The 22,700-nt window shown below is 51.2% G+C and overlaps 15 protein-coding genes across 15 annotated transcripts; 8 read left to right on the forward strand and 7 right to left on the reverse strand.

The window, feature by feature from the left end:
• Positions 1–7: 7 nt before the first annotated feature.
• On the forward strand, positions 8–1,277 carry M438DRAFT_376299 (protein serine/threonine phosphatase 2C; the record flags this gene model as incomplete). The annotated part of the gene is made up of 3 exons (XM_029908649.1): positions 8–62; positions 182–506; positions 563–1,277. 3 exons carry the CDS (start codon positions 8–10, stop codon positions 1,275–1,277), a joined length of 1,095 nt encoding a protein of 364 aa, XP_029758474.1.
• Positions 1,278–1,653: 376 nt separating this feature from the next.
• On the reverse strand, positions 1,654–2,201 carry M438DRAFT_376300 (cystathionine beta-synthase; the record flags this gene model as incomplete). The annotated part of the gene is made up of 2 exons (XM_029908650.1): positions 1,654–2,085; positions 2,142–2,201. 2 exons carry the CDS (start codon positions 2,199–2,201, stop codon positions 1,654–1,656), a joined length of 492 nt encoding a protein of 163 aa, XP_029758475.1.
• An 814-nt stretch (positions 2,202–3,015) lies between these two features.
• On the forward strand, positions 3,016–3,629 carry M438DRAFT_376301 (uncharacterized protein; the record flags this gene model as incomplete). The annotated part of the gene is made up of 5 exons (XM_029908651.1): positions 3,016–3,049; positions 3,106–3,136; positions 3,193–3,269; positions 3,321–3,445; positions 3,495–3,629. 5 exons carry the CDS (start codon positions 3,016–3,018, stop codon positions 3,627–3,629), a joined length of 402 nt encoding a protein of 133 aa, XP_029758476.1.
• M438DRAFT_347544 (uncharacterized protein) lies at positions 3,496–7,199 on the reverse strand. The gene is made up of 10 exons (XM_029905932.1): positions 5,993–7,199; positions 5,403–5,934; positions 5,260–5,351; positions 4,991–5,214; positions 4,818–4,939; positions 4,643–4,768; positions 4,466–4,592; positions 4,313–4,411; positions 3,987–4,260; positions 3,496–3,938 (listed from the first exon to the last, which is right to left on the reverse strand). Exons 1-10 carry the CDS (start codon positions 7,155–7,157, stop codon positions 3,856–3,858), a joined length of 2,844 nt encoding a protein of 947 aa, XP_029758477.1. The 5' UTR covers positions 7,158–7,199; the 3' UTR covers positions 3,496–3,855.
• Positions 7,200–7,310: 111 nt separating this feature from the next.
• M438DRAFT_347545 (uroporphyrinogen decarboxylase) lies at positions 7,311–8,715 on the forward strand. Its single transcript, XM_029905933.1, has 4 exons — positions 7,311–7,991; positions 8,043–8,433; positions 8,481–8,546; positions 8,600–8,715. The coding sequence occupies exons 1-4, from the start codon at positions 7,362–7,364 to the stop codon at positions 8,686–8,688; spliced, it is 1,176 nt and encodes a 391-aa protein (XP_029758478.1). The 5' UTR covers positions 7,311–7,361; the 3' UTR covers positions 8,689–8,715.
• M438DRAFT_367282 (cytosine deaminase) lies at positions 8,705–9,417 on the reverse strand (the record flags this gene model as incomplete). The annotated part of the gene is made up of 4 exons (XM_029907943.1): positions 9,204–9,417; positions 9,101–9,148; positions 8,784–9,049; positions 8,705–8,729 (listed from the first exon to the last, which is right to left on the reverse strand). The coding sequence occupies exons 1-4, from the start codon at positions 9,312–9,314 to the stop codon at positions 8,705–8,707; spliced, it is 450 nt and encodes a 149-aa protein (XP_029758479.1). The 5' UTR covers positions 9,315–9,417.
• A 579-nt stretch (positions 9,418–9,996) lies between these two features.
• On the forward strand, positions 9,997–11,355 carry M438DRAFT_337325 (chaperone protein dnaJ; the record flags this gene model as incomplete). The annotated part of the gene is made up of 3 exons (XM_029903984.1): positions 9,997–10,102; positions 10,152–10,967; positions 11,021–11,355. 3 exons carry the CDS (start codon positions 9,997–9,999, stop codon positions 11,353–11,355), a joined length of 1,257 nt encoding a protein of 418 aa, XP_029758480.1.
• A 383-nt stretch (positions 11,356–11,738) lies between these two features.
• Positions 11,739–12,812, forward strand: M438DRAFT_277899 (uncharacterized protein; the record flags this gene model as incomplete). The annotated part of the gene is made up of 2 exons (XM_029900958.1): positions 11,739–12,316; positions 12,371–12,812. 2 exons carry the CDS (start codon positions 11,739–11,741, stop codon positions 12,810–12,812), a joined length of 1,020 nt encoding a protein of 339 aa, XP_029758481.1.
• Positions 12,813–13,149: 337 nt separating this feature from the next.
• Positions 13,150–14,215, reverse strand: M438DRAFT_376307 (uncharacterized protein; the record flags this gene model as incomplete). Its single annotated transcript, XM_029908652.1, has 3 exons — positions 13,150–13,193; positions 13,253–13,906; positions 13,972–14,215. The coding sequence occupies 3 exons, from the start codon at positions 14,213–14,215 to the stop codon at positions 13,150–13,152; spliced, it is 942 nt and encodes a 313-aa protein (XP_029758482.1).
• Positions 14,216–14,428: 213 nt separating this feature from the next.
• On the forward strand, positions 14,429–16,003 carry M438DRAFT_323196 (uncharacterized protein). Its single transcript, XM_029902995.1, has 3 exons — positions 14,429–14,677; positions 14,776–14,963; positions 15,016–16,003. The coding sequence occupies exons 1-3, from the start codon at positions 14,522–14,524 to the stop codon at positions 15,893–15,895; spliced, it is 1,224 nt and encodes a 407-aa protein (XP_029758483.1). The 5' UTR covers positions 14,429–14,521; the 3' UTR covers positions 15,896–16,003.
• A 304-nt stretch (positions 16,004–16,307) lies between these two features.
• M438DRAFT_61497 (uncharacterized protein) lies at positions 16,308–16,982 on the reverse strand. Its single transcript, XM_029910209.1, has 2 exons — positions 16,860–16,982; positions 16,308–16,806 (listed from the first exon to the last, which is right to left on the reverse strand). The coding sequence occupies exon 2, from the start codon at positions 16,730–16,732 to the stop codon at positions 16,403–16,405; it is 330 nt and encodes a 109-aa protein (XP_029758484.1). The 5' UTR covers positions 16,733–16,806; positions 16,860–16,982; the 3' UTR covers positions 16,308–16,402.
• On the forward strand, positions 16,925–18,102 carry M438DRAFT_277930 (thioredoxin reductase; the record flags this gene model as incomplete). Its single annotated transcript, XM_029900961.1, has 3 exons — positions 16,925–17,122; positions 17,175–17,898; positions 17,957–18,102. The coding sequence occupies 3 exons, from the start codon at positions 16,925–16,927 to the stop codon at positions 18,100–18,102; spliced, it is 1,068 nt and encodes a 355-aa protein (XP_029758485.1).
• A 317-nt stretch (positions 18,103–18,419) lies between these two features.
• Positions 18,420–18,935, reverse strand: M438DRAFT_357335 (uncharacterized protein; the record flags this gene model as incomplete). The annotated part of the gene is made up of 3 exons (XM_029907159.1): positions 18,420–18,502; positions 18,561–18,625; positions 18,679–18,935. 3 exons carry the CDS (start codon positions 18,933–18,935, stop codon positions 18,420–18,422), a joined length of 405 nt encoding a protein of 134 aa, XP_029758486.1.
• Positions 18,936–19,306: 371 nt separating this feature from the next.
• On the forward strand, positions 19,307–21,196 carry M438DRAFT_347550 (uncharacterized protein). Its single transcript, XM_029905934.1, has one exon. It carries the CDS (start codon positions 19,493–19,495, stop codon positions 20,978–20,980), a length of 1,488 nt encoding a protein of 495 aa, XP_029758487.1. The 5' UTR covers positions 19,307–19,492; the 3' UTR covers positions 20,981–21,196.
• On the reverse strand, positions 21,142–22,540 carry M438DRAFT_62070 (uncharacterized protein). Its single transcript, XM_029910210.1, has 3 exons — positions 22,522–22,540; positions 21,521–22,420; positions 21,142–21,466 (listed from the first exon to the last, which is right to left on the reverse strand). Exons 2-3 carry the CDS (start codon positions 22,149–22,151, stop codon positions 21,303–21,305), a joined length of 795 nt encoding a protein of 264 aa, XP_029758488.1. The 5' UTR covers positions 22,152–22,420; positions 22,522–22,540; the 3' UTR covers positions 21,142–21,302.
• Positions 22,541–22,700: the final 160 nt, after the last annotated feature.

The following is a 22,700-nucleotide window of genomic DNA, read 5'->3' on the forward strand; positions in this document are numbered from 1 at the left end:
ACTAGTTATGTTTCACTCCTCTCGACATAGATCCGAACAAGTGGATGCAAAAGCATCAGTAGGTATGATTTTGCTCATGGTTCACGGTTCACGGTTCACGGTTCACGGTTCACGGTTCACGGTTCACGGTTCACGGTTCACGGTTCACGGTTCACGGTTCACGGTTCACGGTTCACNGAAGAGCCACGAGGCGGCACCACGACCCCCGTACCGGACGAAGCTTCAGTCGTCGTGTCCAAATCAGCATACTACTTCGAGGCCGGATATGGCCTCTTCGCCAAGCGACCATCCCGACCCTTCCCACCGCCATTTCTGTCTCCTCCGTCGGGCTCATTCTCCGATCCTCTGAGTACCCATGACCGAAGTCGTGATCGCCGTCCGTCGGTCAATGGCGACATGATTCGCGGCATGACCAACGGCGACGATGCCGTCTTGGTCAGCGACAACTTCATTGGCGCGAACGACGGCGTAGGAGCCTGGGCCGGTCGTGAAAGAGGACATGCTGCGTAAGATCGCGTCTGCCTTGATACACGGCTTTCTTGTTAATACCTCCCTCTCACAGATTATGGTCACGTCTCATATTGCATTTCTGGGCCCTAGAAGCTGAACGGGATGTCTACGGAGACAGCTCAGAACCAGACCCTGTCCAATATCTTCAAAAGGCCTACCAACAGACCAAGGACGCTACCAGCAATCCCAACGAATGGTTCGGTACGACGACTGCCTGCGGTGCCTTCTTGCATACCAACTCCAACACTCCGCCTCATCCTGTTTTATACGTGACTCAACTTGGTGATTCCCAGATACTAGTCATAAGGCCAGAACATCGCGAAGTCATTTACAAAACCACTGAACAATGGCACTGGTTTGATTGTCCGCGCCAGCTTGGTACCAACAGTCCCGACGAGCCCATTAAGAATGCCGTCATGGACAAGGTGACAATCGAAGAAGACGACATCATCCTTGCCATGTCAGATGGCGTCGTGGATAATCTCTGGGAACACGAAGTTGTTGACAATGTCCTCGAAAGCATGGAAAAATGGCGATCAGGGGATGTCCCTCAAGTGATGCGCTCAGACGACCAGAGTACATACGCAGGTGGCATGCAGTTCGTCGCACAGGAGCTCGTCAAGGCAGCTCGCACAATCGCACAAGACCCCTTCGCAGAGAGTCCGTACATGGAACGTGCAATCGAAGAAGGCCTTTCGATAGAAGGAGGCAAACTCGACGACATTAGTGTTGTCGCGGCCGTTTGCAAGAAACGAAGAGGCAGATGAATTCGACTACCATTCAGAGACTAAGCTGCAACCTACGACCTTCCTTCTGTCTGGTCTTTCCGCAGCAAGGATGCAACGTCATTCATCGGAGGCTCAGCAATAGGTTAAGTATCACAAGCTGAAGTCTGTGCTGCATCATCCAATATTCCAGCACTCCACCCAGAAATCGGCAAACAACAACGTGTGGTGACAGAGTCTTTGCTTTCTGCACTGTCTGCAAGGAACAGATTTTCGGACGCGACAGCCTAGGGTCGACCTTCAGGTCTGATAGAACGTTACCCTGGACGTCTGGACGTGCGCGTGCTTGACCAGCTTGGAAACGTTGCGCTTCTGTAGGAACGTTCGCGTTTGAGGAAGAAGAGGCGGAGATATTCGATCAATAGACGGGTCTTCTCTTGACAAATTCCTGAAGGTCCTGTTTTGTCGAAACACCCAGAACGAATTTGCGGCCAGCGTCTGTGACAACAGCAAACTCCTGCGCTGGCATCTGGCCGTCCTCTGTCACACCTTCATAGAAAGCCTCGAGTTCTTCCAAAGGGGTGTCCATGGTAATGACATGATATTTTGTGCCCTTTCTCTTGAACTTGGTCATCGCCTTGTCTACCGTGTCGGTGTCGCGGACAGTGCCTGCCTTGAGCAAGTCCTTCAGATTGGGCATAGACAGGTAACCAACAAGCGCGCGTGTCTCCGGCTCAACGACCGTCAAATGGGTATATTCTCTTTCGTAGGCTGCCATGAGAGCGCTTGAGATGGGCGAGGCGGGCGAGGTTGACAGAGCAGGTGGTGGGTCGAGGTCCTCGACAGTTGCCTATATACCACATGTCAGGATCCAAGCTGAGCCGTCACTAGTTGAGGACAACATACTCCTCGATACTTGTCGGCCCATTTGGCCAAAAGCTGCTTGTATGATTGTGTGTCCGACATTGCGATCAGTATACTGAACAGTAAACAATAGAGGTTGCACGCTCAGAGTTCTTCCTTTGCTGTCATGCCAAGCGAGCTTGTGACGCCTGCGACCCTGTCAGAAATCGCTCTTGTCGCCCTTCTGCTCAGCGTTGTCTTGTTAGCTTGTTTCCCCTCCTCGAACATGTGGAATTGTGCCTTCTGAAGAGTGCTGCTTATCTCATTGATCTGACAAGCGTTCAAAAAGCCTTCGTGGAGGAGCTGTTATTCGGACATGATATTTCGGACCTCACTTCCGACTTATCTCACATGCCAACTCGGTTCGTGGAAGGAAACAAGATCTCTGGGACAGTCAATGACTTCTATTATCTTTGACACCGCTCATTTATGATATATGGATTATTTTCTCGGTTGGAACAAATCATGGCAGCCGCTGGTGAGAATTGTACCCGCATACGTAAATACCATCACCAACCGTACCATCCTTATCAGCAGGAAATTCAAGATGATGTCCTTGATGATAGCCACTGAACTTTAAACCGTCCTTGCCGGGCACCCATGCGCCACATCGGTTCGTTCACAAGCAAGACAGCGAAACAAAGTAGTGACTGGTGGCCGTGACCAATTTTCATTGTTTCATAGGAGTGGGAGTGAATGAAGCCATCACGGTTGTAAATCGCGATAGACCTTGGCATTTCCTTGTGAGCAGACGTCATCGCTTTCACATGAGCGAGGTCAACAAATAGTCGCGCATTCCTCTTCAAGATACAAGTTCGTCTTGTTATTCAGCATCTATCCCAACCCAAAGACCTCGGATTAAAAACATAGACTAGAAATGGCAGATGGAATCCACTCAACTGGCCGCGGCGGTATGTTGTTTAGCACACCTTGTCAAGCGCCAACAGAGCTAACCGGGTGATGACAGGCGCTGGCAACATTGGTCGCGACGATACCATGTGAGAGACATGTATTGGAAACACCGACTAGTCCACAACTGACTGAAACGTTGCAGTTACACTGATGGTAGCATCGTGCGTGAAGGCTTCGTCGGCGAGTCCTCGAAACCCGAATATTCATCTGGTCGTGGAGGCACGTAGTTGTTGCTCTAATCATCGGACCAGAATGCTAATAACTCCAAAGGTGCTGGCAATATTGTTGACTCACCCAGAGTGAAGCCAGTGGGCGACAAGACTTCTGCCTCTGAGGATGTGATCCCCGAACCTGCCATGCGTAACTCTGCAGGCTACGACAACTTCCACACCGGCGTACGTCAGTTGAATCCTTCTATGCGAATTTCACTAACCTTTGAATCAGCGTGGGGGTGAGGGAAACGTCTATAAGGAAAAGTACGGAGGTCACAGCAACCCTCAGGATAAGGAAAAGGAGAAGCAGGGCGAGAAGGAAACCCTGGGTGACAAAGTCAAGCACCTTTTCGGCAAGAAGGAATAGACAGTCACTCGCTTTGAGTATATGAGGGTTTGGGGATACGACGAGGCATGAAATAATTAGAGATACCCCTTGCCTGGGTCGTACAAATATCAGCAACCGGGAGGTTTTACGAGCTTCGATTCATGCGTGACCTTGTGATCTGGAAATTGTGAAGACACTGAGTGAGCTTGCATGGTATGTGCAGATGATACGATCGTGGCAAAGTAGCTAGCAGCCTTGGAAAACATCAAGGTGCTCCAGCGGAATTCCTCTCAAGTTCGAAGCATTCCAAGACGCCTTTGGCCACAGCGATCGCCGAGTCTGGCAAGCCTGATAACGTCAGCAATGGTAGTATGTCGTGAGCAATTCCAAACATACCAGCAAGCTTAGCGACCTTGAGCGCATGCGACTCTCTATTTACTCCTTTCCGAAGCTTGTGCACATAGACCCACGAGCCATCCTCCTCTTCGGCAACATCTGTACAATAGCAGCCCAAGTGATCAAAAGTCTTTGTCATGCCGACCAAGGAGTGGAAATGGGTGGCGAAGAGGGTACGGCACGGAGTAGTGTAGTGCAGGTGATGTAGACAGGCATACCCTACAGCAACACCATCTTCTGGGGTCGTTCCACGGCCAACTTCATCCATGATGATCTGATTCAACCAGTTAGCAGCTAGCCTATCTCGCGTGTGTCCATGTACGTACGAATGAACGTGGAGTGGCTTGATTGAGGATATCGGCTACCTCAAGCATCTCCACCATGAAAGTCGACTGATGGTTGTACAGATTATCTGCTGAGCCCACCTGTAAACTGTCAGCATTGCCACCAAGTCGCACTTATCCTCGCTATCAACTTACCCTACTGAAAATCTTGTCCACCAACCCTATCTCTGCGTAGTCAGCAGGAACGAAGCAACCAGTCTGGGCTAGGATTGTCATCAGGGCGTTCTGCCTAAGATAAGTACTCTTTCCAGCCATATTGGGCCTGAGAGGAGCATCAGCCTATTTGTCGATCAAGAAAAACAGAAAAGTTACCCAGTAATCAGAAGAATGCTTTCATCCCCTCCAACGGTGCAGTCATTTGCGGTAAACAGTCGACCTTGTTCTTGTAGTCCTACATCTACCATCGGATGGCGACCACCGATTATTTTATGGGAGACACTAGACCAAGATCAGTACAGATGCGACCGATGAAACCGATGGCTCTTACCCAGAGTTCAAGATTGGCCTCACAAGATTCCTCTCGTTTGCCATAACTGCAGAAGAGCAGCCGACGTCTAACTCGTCGAGTATACTAGCATTACGTCTGAGCTTGACTAGGTTTTCAATCACCTGAACTTCTCGTTAGCAGATATAAAGAAATTCAGAGCCCTCAAAGCCTACCCGTTTTCGAAGATCGTTCAGCACTCGCTGCTCTTCGGTGCGGATGCGCATCTTTGCGTCTTCCAATCGTGATCCCAAGTGTGACCAGTCCGGAAGATAAAACGCTCTGGTGTTTTTAGTGGAGCTGACATTTCTGGCGTCTGGAATGTCTGCCCGAACGTCCTTGCCTCTGACTTGACAGAAATGTCCCAGCTGTGGAGTCCATTTGAGGACTATCGTGTTGCCTGCTTCTATTAGTCCGGCACATGAACATCAGTTGGCATGAATACCTATATCTGCTCGCAAGCGCTCGAAAAGTTGTGCCTTCTCATCCAGAATATCATCGAGATTTTGATGTCCTAGTTTTAAAGTTGTACTTGCACTGGGAAGAGTCAGAAATGCGCCGAGTCATCTAGCCTCGTGATGAACCTGCCTTTTTCGCATAATCCAGTATTCTCCAGCGTTGAGGTCTGTAACCACTGCGGGCTTCTTTGTGCTTGATTTGCCACGCTTGGTTGACCTGGTTTGGGGCTCCTCTGCTTCGGCGATCTGTTCTGCGAGTTCTGCAACACCGACAGCTTCTGCTTCTTCTGCCAAGTGCTGTTGAGAAAGACCATCCTCATCAATGGCTTCCAAGATACGGTCCGCTAACTTCAAGGGGCCTGCCAGATCAAGACGACCAATTAATGCTCTCAGCGAAGAGATTGTCGAGGAAGAATTCGTTTGGACGGACAAAGGGCCAGTCGTCATATCCACAATCTGACTGATGATTTGAATTGTTTTGGCTAGAGCCAGAAGATCGTCGGCATCACCCTTGCCAATAGAGAATCGCTGTAACAGTCGCAGAACATCCGTTGTCCTCCGCAGCGCAGACATTGTCTCTTCTCGCAGTTGATCCTCTTCTCGCAGTTCGGATACTAGATCTAAACGGGCGTTGATTACAGGAAGTGACATCGACGGTGACACTGTCAAGACCATATGATTAGTGCTAGTGCAATACAAATGACAGAGAACGCATGATACCTAGTCTCTGGTTTAACAGTCGTGCGCCACTTTTAGTAGTCGTTCTTCGAATTGCATGCAGCAGGCTGCCCTGGAAGAGGCCGTCTCGGAGAGTGGATCGAATCTCCAAGGCTTTCAGGGTCTGCTTGTCAATACTCATATAATCACCCTGATTGCGGCGGATGGGACATCTCAGAGAAACGTTCAGCTCAAGCAACCTGCCTTTGACATAATCTAACAGCAATGAGCCTGCCAGTACCTCCTGTTCTGAGAAGGAACGGCATTCAACTTGAGAGACAGGTTTTTCTAGCATCGGAGCCCATTGTTTGATGGTACAAAACTCTGGGTTTGCGATGTGGTATGTTACAGCATGGCCTCCATGACCCAAAAGACGATCGAGCTGGTTCCGATCGACCTGTTCAAAGCTAGCATCTAGAACAATCTCACGAGCTCCTATACGAGCAACGACAGAGCCGAGCGAGGCTATGTCTGTGCGCTGAGTGAAAAAGTCACCGCTCGAGAGGTCTACCCATGTGAGACCGACATCTGTACCTCCATGAAAGGAGGCTGTGTCGGTCGTGTGCAGATTGGCATGAATACTCAGTAGAAAGTTGTTTTCGAAAGGATCCATAAAGGTTTCATCGACCAAGGTACCGGCGGTGACGATGCGTGATACCTTTCGGTTGTAGAGAAGACCACCATTCTTGACCTGGTCGGCAGGAGAATTTTTAACCTCTTCGCTGATGGCAACATGCTTGTTCAAGCCCTGCACGAGAGACTTTAGGAAACGGTCCAATTGAGTAAACTGGAAACCGGCCATGGTAACAGGACCAAGACCAGTTTTTCTTTGGGCGACTTTGAGATTGAGGAGAGGAGCATACTGTTCGGCTTGCTCGCCATACAGCTCGTAGAAGTTGCCTATACGGGTAAGTACAACACAGTCGGAGAACTTGTTGACATTGTTCAAGTGCTGCTGTATGACACGCGGATAGACCTGGACTTGAGACTCGGCATCGTCTTCGAGCGATGGGAGTGGAAGAGGGGCAAGAGCGCCTTGTGGTAGATGATGGAATTTGATGGTGCTCTTAGTTTTGGCTCCGCGAGTGGTATGGGAAGGAGCAAGTAGCGACTTCCTTGGAAGGGTGCGTCCGAAGAGAGCGAAGGGCAGACGAGCCCGTCTGAACATTGTCGATGACCCAGTCAAGTCATTTGCGGCGCTTGGTTAAGCAGCCGAGGGTAGGAACAAAAAAAAAAGGTTCGTGCTGGTCCATGATGTCGATGGAGGCGGGGCGGAGCAGCGAAGCTCGCGTCGTCTGGCCTTGGATCGAACAAAAGTGCAGCCCATGTCAAGACGTTGTCAAGACGTATCTCAGCAGGAACAAGCGCCAACATGCCCGAATTTGCACCCATGAAGAACGACCTTCTCCTGCGCACAGCGCGTGGTGAGAAGGTCGAGCGTCCGCCCATGTGGGTCATGCGCCAGGCTGGTCGCTACCTCCCCGAATACCACGAGGCCAAAGGCTCTCACGACTTCTTCGAGTGCTGTCGCTCGCCCGAAATCGCCTCTACCCTGACTCTCCAGCCTATCGATCGCTTTGCTGGACTCATTGATGGCGCCATCATCTTCTCGGACATCCTCGTCATCCCTCAGGCCATGGGTATGGAAGTCATCATGGTCGACAAGAAGGGTCCCCATTTCCCTGACCCCTTGATGTCCCCCGACGACAAGCAGTACCAGGAAATCATGGAAAGAGACGTCGATGTCAAGGAGACTCTGGACTACGTATACAAGGCCATCACCTTGACCAGACAAAAGCTCGACGGTCGCGTACCGCTCTACGGCTTCTGCGGTGCTCCCTGGACTCTGCTCAGCTACATGGTCGAAGGTGGTGGTACCAAGATGTTCAAGCAGGTCAAGACTTGGATCTTCAAGTACCCGCAAGAGAGCAAGAAGCTGCTGCAAAAGATCGCCGAGCTTTGTGTCGAATACCTTGCCCTGCAAGTCGTTGCCGGTGCTCAGGTTCGTCATGTCTAACTCTACACCTCACCTCTTGCTGACCCCTCTCTGCAGATTGTCCAGGTCTTTGACTCATGGGCTGGCGAGCTGTCCCCCACCTCTTTCAAGGAGTTTTCTCTGCCCTACTTGACCTACATTGCCGACCACCTGCCTAACCGCCTCCGAGAGCTCAACCAGGAAGTCGTCCCAATGACTGTCTTCGCGAAGGGTGCCTGGTACGCTCTTGATGACCTCTGCGATACTGCCTACAACGTCATCGGTCTTGACTGGCTACACTCGCCTAAGGAGGCCTACGCCATTGCTCAGAAGAAAGGCAAGGTCCTCCAAGGAAACGCTGACCCTGGTGTTCTCTACGGTGGCAGAGAAGCCATTACAGCTGTCGTCAAGGAGATGGTAGAGGGTTTCGGTGGTGGCAAGCAGGGCTGGATCGCCAACCTTGGCCATGGTAAGCACCATCCTCTTTTCTACATATCCCGATACTAACATCCTTAGGAATCACTCCTTTCGTCAATCCCGATGACCTCAAATTTTTCTTTGAACAGATTCACGAGCTTTCAGGTAGATGAAGATCTGGCCATTCCAATTATATACCGTTGCGAATGATGCTTTAGGGCTCCAAGATACAACAACCAAAACTTCTGCTCTACATGCCGCAGAGCAAAAGATGCACGACCGAAACATGATGACCAGCGATTGGTGAAGCGGATCTCCGGAATCTACTGCTCACCAATGTCCTCGTTCCTGCATCGATATATGTCAATAATGATATGGCTGCTGGCGGACTGAGACACTCACCACTCCTCGGGGTGTTCGTTGATAAACTTCTTCATCAAATCTTCACATTCGGCCGAATTGACGTTGACAACCTCGATACCTCTCTGCTTGAGGTAGTCTTCGCCACCGACAAAGGTCTTGTTCTCACCGAGAACGACGCGCTTGACCTTGTAGAGAATGCAAGCTCCAGTGCACATGTCGCAGGGTGAGAGAGTCGTGTACATAGTGGCTCCTTGATAGGCAGTAGCGGGAAGTCGTCCAGCATTCTCAAGAGCACCAATTTCGGCCTTGTGTTTCTTAGCATCGTGCAATGTCTTCAGTGTATCTCAAGCACCTACGTGAATGGTAGGAGAACCATTTTGCATTCTCAAATTGTGACCACGGCCCTTGAATTCATACATCAATTAAGCCCGAGCCCATGACGACCTCTGTCGCACCTACCAGAATCTTGCCGTCTGCACCAACGAGGCAAGCACCAATTGGCACACCACCTTCGGCAGCGCCTTTTCTTGCCTCTTCAAGAGCAGCCTGGAAACCAATATCGCTTTCCATGTTTGACCTGGTGAACGTGTGTTGATGGATGGTTAGAGGTAGAACCCCAGACGAACAGAGTTTTGGTTTGGCTAGCTCGAGTCTGGCAGTTCCGAAGCCGGTAGTAAAATCACGGTAAATGGGCTGTCTTAAGGCCAACAGGATGTTTCTACAAACATGACTGCAGACAGAATCTGGGAAGCGTAGATTTGACTGACTGATGTTTATGTAGAAGGTGCTCTGTTTTTGTATTCTTGCTAGACATGGGCTGCATAACTACACTAGCTGAGTGAGTACACGTACAAGCCAATCTGCAGGCAGAACAGGAAAATCAAGCATGGGTTGATTGATCGATGTCTAGCTAGTCCCATGCTGTGTTCGCTTCAGCAGCTTGATGTTTGTCTCACGAGTCTCATTGAGAGCAGGCGAGTGAGTTTCGGAGCATAGAAGTGAGAGGCTTGGCGTTGGTAGGGGCCAGTCGGGAGAAAATCATCGAAGGCTCTAGAAAGCCTATCGGAGTCAAATCAATCGCCTTCCCAAGCCCTCTTGATCCTCTGAACCCTCTCAGAGCCTGCGCTTACTACTCTTCAACTCCAGACCTTGGCTTTTTATCTGTTGATTTGATACCCCTTCCAGTTTTTTTCTACATTCGCTTCTGTCCGCGCGTCTATCACACTCTCCCATCCATCAACCCACCGGCGCCATGGTCAAGGACACGAAATTCTACGAGACTCTGGGCGTTGCTCCCGATGCATCAGAGTCCCAGCTCAAGTCGGCATACCGCAAGGGCGCTCTCAAGTACCACCCTGGTATGTGTTCATCGGACCATTCAAGTGGCCGAGACTGACTCTCTCCCAGACAAGAACCCCTCACCAGAAGCCGCCGAAAAGTTCAAGGAACTCTCACACGCATACGAAATCCTTGCCGACTCAGAAAAGCGCCAACTTTACGATCAATATGGTGAAGAGGGACTTGAGCAAGGCGGCATGGGCGGTGGCATGAACGCAGAAGACCTCTTCTCGCAATTCTTCGGCGGCGGCGGCGGCTTTGGTGGCATGTTCGGCGGCGGCATGCGTGAAACCGGCCCCAAGAAGGCTCGCACCATCCATCACGTCCACAAGGTCTCTCTTGAGGACATGTACAAGGGCAAGATTTCCAAGCTCGCCTTGCAAAAGTCCGTCATGTGCCCTAAGTGTGACGGTCGCGGCGGCAAGGAGGGCGCTGTCAAGACCTGCACAGGCTGTAACGGTCAGGGTATGAAGATGATGATGCGCCAGATGGGCCCCATGATCCAGCGCTTCCAAACCGTCTGCCCCGACTGCAATGGAGAAGGCGAGATCATCCGCGAGAAGGACCGCTGCAAGCAGTGTCACGGAAAGAAGACCACTGTTGAGCGCAAGGTCCTCCACGTTCACGTTGACAAGGGTGTTCAGAGTGGTACCAAGATCGACTTCCGTGGAGAAGGTGACCAGATGCCTGGTGTCGAGCCCGGTGATGTTCAATTCGAGATCGAGCAGAAGCCCCACGCTCGCTTCCAGCGCAAGGGCGACGACCTTTTCTATCAGGCTGAGATCGATCTTTTGACTGCTCTCGCTGGTGGTGCCATTTACATCGAGCACCTTGACGAGAGGTGGCTCACTGTTGAGATCAAGCCTGGCGAGGTCATCTCTCCTGGTACGTTTCCTAAATATCGCAAGTCGAATTCAGCATGCTGACCACACGAACAGGCGAAATCAAGGTTATCAGAGGTCAAGGTATGCCCTCATACAGACATCACGACTTCGGCAACCTCTACATCCAGTTCGACGTCAAGTTCCCCGAGGTCCTGCCCGGTCCCGATGGCGGCGCCATGACCGACGAGCAGAAGGCCGCTCTTGAGAGCGTTCTGCCCCCTCGCTCGCCCCAGAATGTTCCTCCACAAGACGCCATGACCGAAGACTTCACGCTCGACAAGGTTGATCCCAGCCGTGAATCGGCCCGCGCACAACGCGCCGCCATGGGCGAGGACGACGATGAGGAGATGCACGCAGGTGGGGAGAGAGTACAATGCGCCTCGCAGTAAACGACGTTATGACATGAAATAAGAGGAGCCCGGATTGGTGCTTATCAATGGCCCATCTTGGGCAACTCATGCTCCTTTACAATTCCTTTTTTTCTATGCTTGTGGGTAGCGTTTGCGGCATTCTATAGAACAGCACGAGGTTTCTCGTTTTCCAAGTCCATTACATCGTCTTCCTGCACTTATCGTGCGGTGGGTTCTCTTTCCATCCAACAAGAAGGCGTTGGGCGCTGAAGACACCGGGAAACACGGCAGGCTGAAGTTAGTCATTCAAAGCACGGGATCGTGGTTATATATTAATCTCTTGTTTCCTCCGCCCTCTGCTCAAATTCCACCTATTCTGTGACAACTGTTCAAGATCTATGACAACGACACCTCACGTCGGCATGTTCGCGCTACCACTTGATTCGAAGCAAGCTCTGATCCAATGGCTCAATCCATGCTTGCCAACATGCATTGCTCTATACCGACGACTCCAATTTGGACACTTCACACCAGGCTCGCGGTTATTCAGCTCCGTCGATTTTACCATCTTGACTCACGGAAAGGTTCCAAGCAGCCCATGGATAGTGGCCTTCGTTGATCGTACTTGCAGACCAGAAACTGAGGTCTGGATTGCTGCCAGTTGGGAACACGATACACCAGCAGACGATTCATGGCTTCCACAAGCAGACGACCTTGTCAGATCTTTATTGAAGGAGATCAGCAAGGCTGAAATCATTCCCCAAGCATCGAGTCCCATCACGGGCTCGGACAAGTCTACAAGTCTCCCTGCAGATACCAATGGCTATGGGAGCGTTGACCGGGATCAGTATGAAAAGCACTTGATGAATGAAAAGGTTGTCTTGCTTGGAGCTGTCCATAGCTCTACAGTCGCCATATTGAAGAGACTCGGCCTTCTCGACTCGAGCTTTGTTGGTTCAGACATACCCTATCAGAAGTACATCTTTGATCTTAGAAACGAGTAAGTGATTGAAACACAGCATCTTCAGCAACAACACGGCTCACGCAGGTACAGTGTGGTTCCTCGCAGTCTACCTCCTGGCTTTGTATATGGCAAAGTGGATCCGAAAGACTATGGGTTGGTCAAATCACGCACACAGATTCCTCGTCAGGATAGAACTCTACGCAAGTTGCCTAGCGTTGCGATATACCATGAACAAGGGGGATCAACTGCATCTACGCCCATTGCCTGGGGCTTCCTGGGAGTAGATGCTTCACTGACAACACTGCATGTTGAGAAGGACTACAGAGGACTCGGACTTGCCAAAAGCCTAAGCCTCAAGCTCTTTTCGGACCACATGGGGGCATATTGGCAGCACAACCCTAGTGACGAGGAGAGATATGCTCACGCGGACGTAGCGACAGACAACAGTTCAAGCCAAGGTGTATGCAAGAGTTTGGGAGGAAATTGGTATTTTCATGTGTTTTGGATACGAGTAGACGTAAGTCAAGCATAAACCGAATAGACCGGTGGATGAGGAACATTTCACGTTACATGTATCTGTCATCTCAGTCAGTCTAGTTCAACAGATAAACGTTGTAGAGCAAGAATGTGATGGTAATGTGCGTCATGAAAAAATTAGAGTGTTGTTGTTGCGGTTTAATCTTCATTGAAGATCTCGGGGTTAAAAATGTATAATCATCCGCGAAGGAGCGTTGGAAAGTGAAAAGATGATACTGACCATTTGAGAAGTAGGCGCTGGCTGTGAGTAAGTGTCACTGGGAAACCTGACGGCCATTTTGGTGACGGGGATTTGTTTTCTTTTTCTAGAAAATCTATGGTAGGCGACACGCTTAGTCGAACAGACCGAAGCCCATGTCGTCGTCCTCCTCGGACTCTGTAATAAAATAATTAGCTTCTTGATCTGAAGTAGTACTCCAAACGAATTGTTCTTACCCTCCTTCTCCTCCTCCTTGGCGGCAGCAGGAGCGTCACCAGCAGCGGGAGCAGAGCCGGCGGCGGGAGCAGCAGAGGCGTAAGCGTCGGGGTTGGCGATGCGGTCCTTGAGCTCGTGGATGGCCTCCCACTCGTAGTCGATCTCGATGGCGACCGAGATGGCGTTCTTGTAGGAGTTGACAAGGGAGTGCATGACCGAAGGCAGGGTGGGGTAGTTGATGGCCAGGGAGATGGTGGCGATGGTGGTGATGGCGCTGGTGAAGGCCTTGAGGAGCTGGCTCTCCTCGATGTCGAGGACGCTGGCATCGAAGGTCTGGCCCTGGTCGTAGATCTGAGCAATACCCATACCGTAGGTGAAGGGAGAGATGTTCAGCATGTTGAGAAGGGTGGCCTCGGAGGCACCGACCTTGCTGCCGGCCTCAACGAGCTTCAGGTCCGAGGTAATTTCAATGGTACCACGGGCAATCTTGGTGGGGACACCGAGAGCCTGGAAGAAAGAGGTCTTTCCGGGCTCCATACCAGTGTTACCAGCGGGGATGAAAACATCGGCGGGGGCAACGGCACCGGCACGGGCGGGGGCGGCGACGCGGTTGGAGAGAATCTTCTCACGGGTGTCCTTGAGGTCGGAGTTGGTGAAGATGAAACCGACGTTACCTGGAAGAAGACAGGTCAGTTGGGCGCCTCGTGTATGCGCAAAAGCGCCAGGCGCATTCACTCACCCTTGACGTGAGGAAGGAGACGCTCGTACTCGGGAGCCTCGCTGATGAGGCCCTTGAGAGCGCGGCGGACCATGGTGTTCTTGCCCATCAGGACAACGGAATCACCACGGAGAGCCTGTCTGATCTCGTGCATCTGCTGAGAAGAGACATTGTCGACGGTGACGATGAAGATGGACTTGTAAGTCTCAAGAAGAGTCTTCAGCTTATCGAAGTAAGCGGCCTTGGTTGCTGACTTGCCCCCCATTTCTGCTATCTTGCGATGAGTTAGGGATGTTTCAGGCGAAGTCTGGAAAATGTCCCGTAAGTGGTTGTTGTAGAGGATCAAGGTCTTCTCAATTCACAGCTTTTGCCAGACCGCAGCGGAGCGAATTTGCTTCGTGGGTGTTGGCCTTGGCGCCGGCGACTACCGATTCGGAAAAGCTTCGACCATACCTTTTTTTGAGCCCGACATTCTGGACGCTGGCTGCTTCAAGCGTATGGCCGAGTGAGCGTTTGTTTTCACTTCCTCTCTTTTCTATTCCTCACTTCTTCATCGTCGCTCTGAGGTGACATGAGTCACCCGTATCAGATTGCAACTCTTTGCAATGTTCAGAGTTTTGCGCCTCATGGTCTTTTGTTGGCAGCATGCGGCAGTCGAATTGTTTCTGTAAAGGTTGCAGACGGCTCAATTGTATCGCAATGGCCTGAGCAAAAGAACAACGGTCCTGTGAGTGTCATCGACTTGGGGTCTCATACAGTAATGTGACTGATTGGAGACCCCTAGTCGACTCCAGCTCGATGAACGCCTACTAAACCAGCTAATAGGAAGAAACGGCTTCAGAAGGCCCTCCGGGCAAAAAGCGCAAACTTGAGCCAGAAGCAGCAGCTACTCCCAATGTCATCAAGATTACGCTTTCCGCCGACAACCAACATGTAGTCGCTGTGACCGATGACAAGGCGGTCAGAGTCTTGGAAGTAACCGAGAATGGTAAGCTGAATGAGTTGAGTGAAAGGTAAGGACTGATGCTCTTCACATTCTCCACTGCGTAACTGATCTTTATCAAGAGTTATGCCTAAACGTCCTTGTGCGGTCTTGGTGACTCCTGACAACAAGACTATCTTGTGTGGTGATAAATTTGGAGATGTGTATTCCCTGCCTCTGTTCCCCGCAGAGAAGGCCGAGCAGGTCGGAGAGTCTCCTAAGATTGAAACCAAGGAGGACGTCGGGCCCAAGAAATACGTCCCTGCAGCAACGACGTTGACCGTCCACTCTGGTCGCAATCGAAAGGCTTTAGAAAATCAGATGAAGCAGAAGGATCTGCAAGCCAAAGCCAAAGAGGGGCCCAAATTCGAATACCAACTTCTCCTTGGACACGTTTCAATGCTGACGGATGTCCAATTCGCGACTGAGGAGGTCGAGGGCAAGACTCGCGGCTACATCATCACGGCTGATAGGGACGAACACATCAGAGTCTCTCGTGGTCCTCCACAAGCACACATCGTTGAGCGTTTCTGTCTCGGGCACAAGGAATTCATCAGCAAGGTCTGCCTCCTATCTAGGACTAAGCTTCTGGTGAGCGGTGGTGGAGACGACTGGTTGGGTCTCTGGGATTGGCGGGCTGGCAGCCTCACAGAAAAGCGTGATATGAGATCTGGTCTCGTGGCTCTCTTCTCTCGATCTGAGGACCCCTCATTCGGAGCAGAGAGCCCAATCGCAGTGTCGGGGCTTTGGGTTGTACCCACACAAGATAAGGAAACTGCAATCCTCGTCGCTTGTGAGAAGTTACCGTGCCTTCTGGTATCGACACAGGGCTCAACCTCAATCGATCCCTTCCGCATGGATGGAATTCGTCTGCCCGGTGTTCCCTTGGATGTTACTGTAGTTGGAGATGTTGTCGTTGTCTCGATGGATGTCACTGAAGTATGTTGTCTCTTGGTTTCTTAGAAGGCACGGCAAGCTAACAGCACAAAGGCGTCATTCCCGCGTCTACAGGCTTACAGAATACGCAACGCCGAATCCCGGATCAGATTCGAGCTCGATGAGGATTTCAACACGAAGCTGAATGCCGCCAATGGACTTGTGGTGCCTATGCCAGAGCGGAAGCAACTTGAGAATCTCCTATACGGAATCGAGAATTTGAGGAAACGAGGCGCGCCGGATGAAGTACAGGCAAAGGATGGGGCTGTCGATGAAACACAGGACGATATTGATGAACCACAAGACGCCGCATAAATCAGACGATCAAAGTCATGCGATTGCATCAGATTAGATCCGTTTTGACATAAGCTTCGGGGTCATCGCAGGAGAAGATGTCCGATGCAGGCGTCGCGGGGGTGAGGTTTCTAGATCTATTCGGCGCATGCCACCTGCAAAAGTGCAAATGATCAGGGTCTAGCTATGCCGATACACAACCTTCGACTAGTATTGGGAGTACCTATCCGTTAGGGACAATCAAATGACTCTTCTAACAGTGTCATCTGTCCCCAGCGTGCTTGTAGTCTCTACAGTGTGTGTGCAGGCATCGAATGCTTTGTCCAGAAAGACGCAGTGATGCACGTGGCCCGAGATCGCAGGGTCTTCGGCAGACAAAGCCAAACCAAAACAGTCCCTCGGTCGGTCCGTGGTCAAAGTTGCGATTTGGAACGAAGCCGAAAGAAAAAGAGCGGCGCTCGTTACGGCTGCGATTACGAATATCCAAACGCCTTGAAGAAACATAATATCATCACATAGACGGAACCAGCCGTACCCGAATGGTCTGATTAGAGTATTGCTAAGCAACATTGGCCATCTTATATACAGACGTCGCTCTGCTCTGCCCCTAAAAACTATCTACCAATCACCGTCAAACTGTTCGCCTCGACTCTCCGCCGTGTAGGCATTACTCCTTTCCGCGCCTCTCTCGCTCTCCCATTCGCATCTCTTCCATTCGTAGCACGAGAAGCCAGCGCCCTTGCTCCTCCACCAGCCCGCAACATGCACTCCAAGGTCGTCATCATCGGCTCGGGCCCTGCAGGCCACACCGCTGCCATCTATGCTGCACGTGCAGACCTCCAGCCTGTTCTGTACGAGGGTTTCCTCGCTCTGGGAATCGCTGCCGGCGGTCAGTTGACCACCACCGATGAGGTTGAGAACTTCCCTGGTTTCACCAAGATCCAGGGCGCAACATTGATGGTGAGTGACAATTCGGTTGGTGCGCACCACATCAGACTCTGACCCACTTCAGGACAACATGCGCGCACAATCCGAGGCCTGCGGTACCCAGATCATCACTCAGACTGTTGGCAAGGTCGACTTCTCACAGAGACCTTTCAAGTTCTGGCTCCACCCATTGGGCGACGACGAGAACCTCGAGGAAGAGACACACACAGCCGACAGTATCATCATCGCAACCGGTGCCAAGGCAAGAAGATTGGATCTGCCTGGTGAGGAACAATACTGGGGTAACGGTGTCAGCGCATGCGCCGTATGCGATGGTTCGCTACCAATCTTCAGACAGAAGCCTCTTGTCGTCATTGGAGGTGGTGACTCGGCCGTCGAGGAGGCCATTTACCTTACCAAGAAGGCTTCCAAGGTCACTGTGCTTGTTCGTAAGGACCAGCTCCGTGCCAGCAAGGCAAACGCCCGTAGATTGAGCACCAACCCCAAGGTTGAGATCAAGTACAACACCGTTGCTACCAAGATCACCGGCGAGGACAAGCCTCGTGGTCTTATGACCGGTCTTACCATCAAGGATATCAAGTCTGGAAAGGAAGAGGATATTGCTGCCAATGGTCTTTTCTACGCTGTTGGTCACGAGCCGGCCACCTCTCTCTTTAAGGGACAGCTGGAAATGGACGAGGACGGCTACTTGGTCACCGAGGCCGGTACCACTCACACCAACATCGAGGGTGTTTTTGCTGCAGGAGACGTTCAGGACAAGAAGTACCGTCAAGCCATCACCAGTGCAGGTATGTATTGCCGGATCCTTGAGGTTATTCATTCAACACGTGCTGACAATTAAACCAGGTTCTGGCTGTATCGCTGCTCTTGAGGCCGAGAAATTCCTCGCTGAACACGACACTGGTGTAGAGAAGGGTATCGAGGACCAAGAGGTCAAGAAGAGCCAGACCGATAGTGATGCCCCTGAGTACAAGCAAAACCCCCTGTTGTAGTTTGGATATGTCCAAACTCGCGCGACATGTGGCAATTGTATAGAAATAGACTTTGATTCTTCGGCGACCTGGTTCAGTTTGTATAAAGATAAGGCCTCAAGAAAAAGGACATCTTGTCATAATCTTTCGTGATTGGCATACTCTGAAGAGTGGGTATAGAGCAAATTGGAGACACAGAAGCAATAAACCGATAACAAAAAGCGTCAGACGGACTCGAGCAACTCCTTCAATGTGATGCGAAGGTGCAGATAACTGCCAGGGGTTTCACCATTATGCGCAGCACGACCTTCGAGATGAACGTAGCCATATGCATGTTTCTAGGCGTGATGCTGATGTTGCGGAGCAGATAGGTTGTTGAGCATGTTAAGAGCATTCTGAAATGCTTCGACAACCTTGATGTCTATGTTCAGATTCATTAGCGATGTATTGAGAAGGCGGTTCCAGAGGTTTGACCTTACAATGCGTTCTTCTTTCTTCAAGCTCGGTTTCCTGTCTTTCAACCAGAGCGCTCTGGGTCTTCAAACTGAAAAAAAAGGTGTTAGAAGAGAGTTTAGTGTCCTCCGTGATAAGGCATACCGCTGGTGGCTTCGCTTCTGTTCGTGATCTGAGATGGTCTCTGCCCAGAATCCGAAGTATTGTGACAGAGATTCGAATTCTTCAAGATGCACATCCTCTTTAGCCTTGCACTCTGCCATGGCACTCAAGTATCTGGCTTCTAAGTCTTGCCAGTCGAAGGGGTTTATTTCATCCTTTGGATCAAAAGAATCCTCATGATCACTGTCGTCAGGTGGGTGATTGGTTTGCTTGATAGGGGTGGTATTCTCAGAGGCCATGGTGTTGTTTCCGGGAATGTTACAGACGTTCACGACATGATTTATCAAGGTGCTGAAACTAATAGGCAGTCACGGACCCGGGTGACGCGACGCGTTTGATTGTTCACACCCCCTCTTGATTGGTTCAACACTGCAAAGATGGAAGACCTTCAAAGAGACCGACAATTGATTTTTCTCTCTCTGAATAGTTGCTAGACTCGAGCGAGATCTGTACCATTCAGCAGCTAGATTTAGACCAACACGTTGTTGCAGGATATGCAACTCAGAGGGGGGGTCACGTTACTTATTGTGACGTGCATTTAGAAGCGTGACTGGTGTGCTCAACAACTCGAACATTTCACCTTCACTTGTGACTCGACAATCGGGTGCCAGACGGTCACACTTCAGACAAGGAGAGTCTCGTACATGCCTAGACTAATCGAGAGTGTTTTGGCGCAGTAGCCATCCCAGACGCTGGTCATTCGCGAGCACTTCAAAAAGTCATAAAGAAGATCAATCAATGCGCAAGTAACCATTACACAGAGATACTGGACCCGAACCTGGGTATCAGCCGAACGATGGAATGCACGATATGCTCTACTGCGTTTCCGTCCCATGGGCAACCAACATGCGCCTCGTGTGCTCGGGCTCTGGTTTATCAGGCTCGATTAGACAGATTGGCAGATTTGCTCAGCAACGAGACACTCCGCAGGCAGGTTAAGCATATAATCTCTCCGCCCCAAGACCTCCAATCGTCCTCGCTCTCTTCTGGCCCGGAGCTGGTAGACATTACCGAGTGTGCAGGGAAGCATGCTCATGCGCAGGTCTTGCGGGAAAGTCAGGCCATCCGCGTGCGCTGCTCTATCATCAACGACCAGCTCAACCAGCTCAGACAGAAGATCGAGCAAGCCCGTCAAGAGAACATCTCACGCAAGCTTGAGATCAAACAGCGGCATACCGACATGAAACGTGAGAGGACCGAGATGACTAGCCGTGTACCTCAGTTGCTCGAACCACTTCACGCAACTATCCGTCGAAGTCAACGGCGGCTAGACAAAGTACACGCACGTACGCTCGAGGGTCGCACCAAGTTGTGTCAGGAGACGGCGAGATTGGCGGGATTACAGCAAAAGAGGCGACGCCTGCCTGACGGTAGCATCGTACACGACTATACCATTGGTGGCATCTCCATCATCGACCTGCGCCAACTCAACTCTGCACAGCCTCAACTCATCAATGCTTCACTCGCCAACATATGCCGTCTGTTGGTCACATGTTGCCACTATCTATCTGTTCGTCTCCCTGCTGAGATTACTACACCTCATGCAAGCTATCCTCATCCTACCATATTCTCTCTGCAATCTTCATATCAGGGCTTTCAGCTTCCCTTCCCAGGCTCTACATCTACTCCGTCTTCCTCGCGTACTCTGGATCATCGCTCTCTACCCAAACCACGGCTCCTCCATCTAGACCGTCCTCTGGTTGCTTTGGCAAAAGAGGACCCTGCTAAGTACAACTTGTTCGTCGAAGGAGTCGCCCTGCTTGCCTGGGACGTCGCATGGCTCTGCACCTCCCAAGGACTTAATCTTTCTAGCGCATGTCAAGTCGTTTGTCCTGTGGGTCTCAATCTGTACACTCTACTCCGCAAACATACCAGTGGAAGCTCAACCCCTCAGCCAACCAACCCTGACCAGCCCACAAGTACTGGCCAGCCTTTCGGTCTGTTCTCTCATGCGGGTGTCCCCCAGACTTCTTCTTTGGTTGAAGGTGGCGATGTGATGCGCAACTGGCGGACCGCCTCTTTTGCACGCTTCCTTGACAAAATTAAGCAAATTCTCTTCCATGATATGTCAGGAGCAGAATGGGAGGTCATCTCCGGGGACGACTTTGACTACGAACGGGATGACGAGCAGGCGGTACTTGTGGGTGGTTCCAGAGCTTCTCGTCCGGCGGCTTCGATCACTTCGTCTTCATCGAGGCGAGTTGTTGAGTCTGAAGACGTCGCAGGAGATGACGGCAACAAAGGCTACCTAAAGTTAAAGAGTCGTAGAGTAGACAGAATGTGAGCAGGTGATCAGCGGGACCAAGGCAGCCAGGGATTGTTCTCTGCACGGCTCTCGGTTCATCGTGCAGAGACAAGCTGCAATGTGAGCTCGAGATGAAGAAGCGCAGCACATCCATTTTTAGATGATAGGCACAAGAACCAGTCTTGGTCAAATCTTACAGCTACACTGCGAACCTGATATACACTATATTCCTCATGACCACACATTCCGAATATTATTGAGATAGAGCGTAGTAGCCTAGGGCCTCTGAAAATGAGGAGATCTTTCTTTTTGAAGCTGTGTGAGACACCGTCCATTTTATCGTTTCTCATTGATGTTGGGTTTACATGAACTTGCTCATGAGGCCCATGAGACCACCGCCGCTGCTGCTGCCAGTACCACCGCCCTGGCTCTTCATGAACATCTTCAATGCCATCTGTGCTGCAGATGCAACGGCGTCTTGCTTGTTGGCTTGCTGGTGCACATTGCCTTGAGAGCTCTGCTGATCTGTAGAATTGTCAGTCGAAGTACCATTTGAGATGTCACAGTTCGAACACATACCGAAGAGCTTGGCGGCTTGAGACATGGCAAGACCGATGAAGTCGTTCTGGCTCTTTCCATGACCCGAAGAGCTGCCTCCCTGGTTGAACATCTTGAGGGCCTGCATAGCGGCAGCTGAGCCCATGCTACTGGAACTGGCCTGCTGAGGCTGACCACCTCCACCGTAGTACTGCTGGTGCTGCTTGACTGCGTCGTCCTCGTCGACGTCTTCCTGCTTTGCCTTGTGACCTGAGAGCATGCCGAGAGCGGCGCTGAACAGGTTCGAGTCTCCCGAACTACCAGCATGCTGGGCTGCAGTGTGGGCTGCAGACGAGTAGTCATCGGAACCACCGGGAACACCACCGTATGAAGTGCCGCTCGAATGACCGTAGCCGCCATTTCCACCATTGTTACCGCCGTTGTAGCCACCTCCATAACCTCCGTCGTTGCTGTTGTTGTTGTTGCCCCCATTGTAGCGATCAGCCTCGCCGTAGCCAGAGCCGTATCTTGTCTCAGGGTTGTTGGACTTTACTCTGTCTCCAGGGCCACCATAGCCTTCCTGGCCTCTTCCGTAACCACCAGGACCAGCCACAGAACTACAGCAAGCAGTTAGCGAGGTATGTATTGCTTTTGGAGCTGAACACCAACCCATAGCCTGATTGGCCGTGCTGTCTCAGCTCATCTCTGCGCTCATCGTAGCCAGACTGGCCACCGTATTCGGAATTGCCTTGACCGTAACCGCCTCCGCCTTGGGAGCCGTATCCTTGTCCACCGAATTCACTCTGAGAGTTTCCGTACTCCTGGCGGCCACCTTGTCCGCCATGTCCGCGTCTATTATCGTTATTGCCGTACTCATCGCCGCCGTAGTTGCCACCATCACCACCATCGTAGCGCTCGTTTCCGTATGACATGATCGAGGTGCTGTACGTTGCGAAGTCAGTTAGGGTCCTTTCGCGTCTCACTCGCGATCAGGAGATGGGACATACTTTGTGTACTTGATGTGCTTTCCTGATTGGACGTACGTAGATAAGTGAAGTATTGGGAGGGTGAAAATGGAAGAAGTTGATGTGATCAGATCCTCATGAACTTGATCAGCACGCATGTTCAGCACGCATGTATTATGATGTCAATAGCGGGGCATAAGCTCTCAGCTCCGGCGCCCAACACCAGCACGTCGGCAGTATCACCCTGTCTGACTCAT

This window comes from Aureobasidium pullulans, assembly GCF_000721785.1.
Source record: "Aureobasidium pullulans EXF-150 unplaced genomic scaffold scaffold_15, whole genome shotgun sequence".
Classification (NCBI taxonomy): domain Eukaryota; kingdom Fungi; phylum Ascomycota; class Dothideomycetes; order Dothideales; family Saccotheciaceae; genus Aureobasidium; species Aureobasidium pullulans.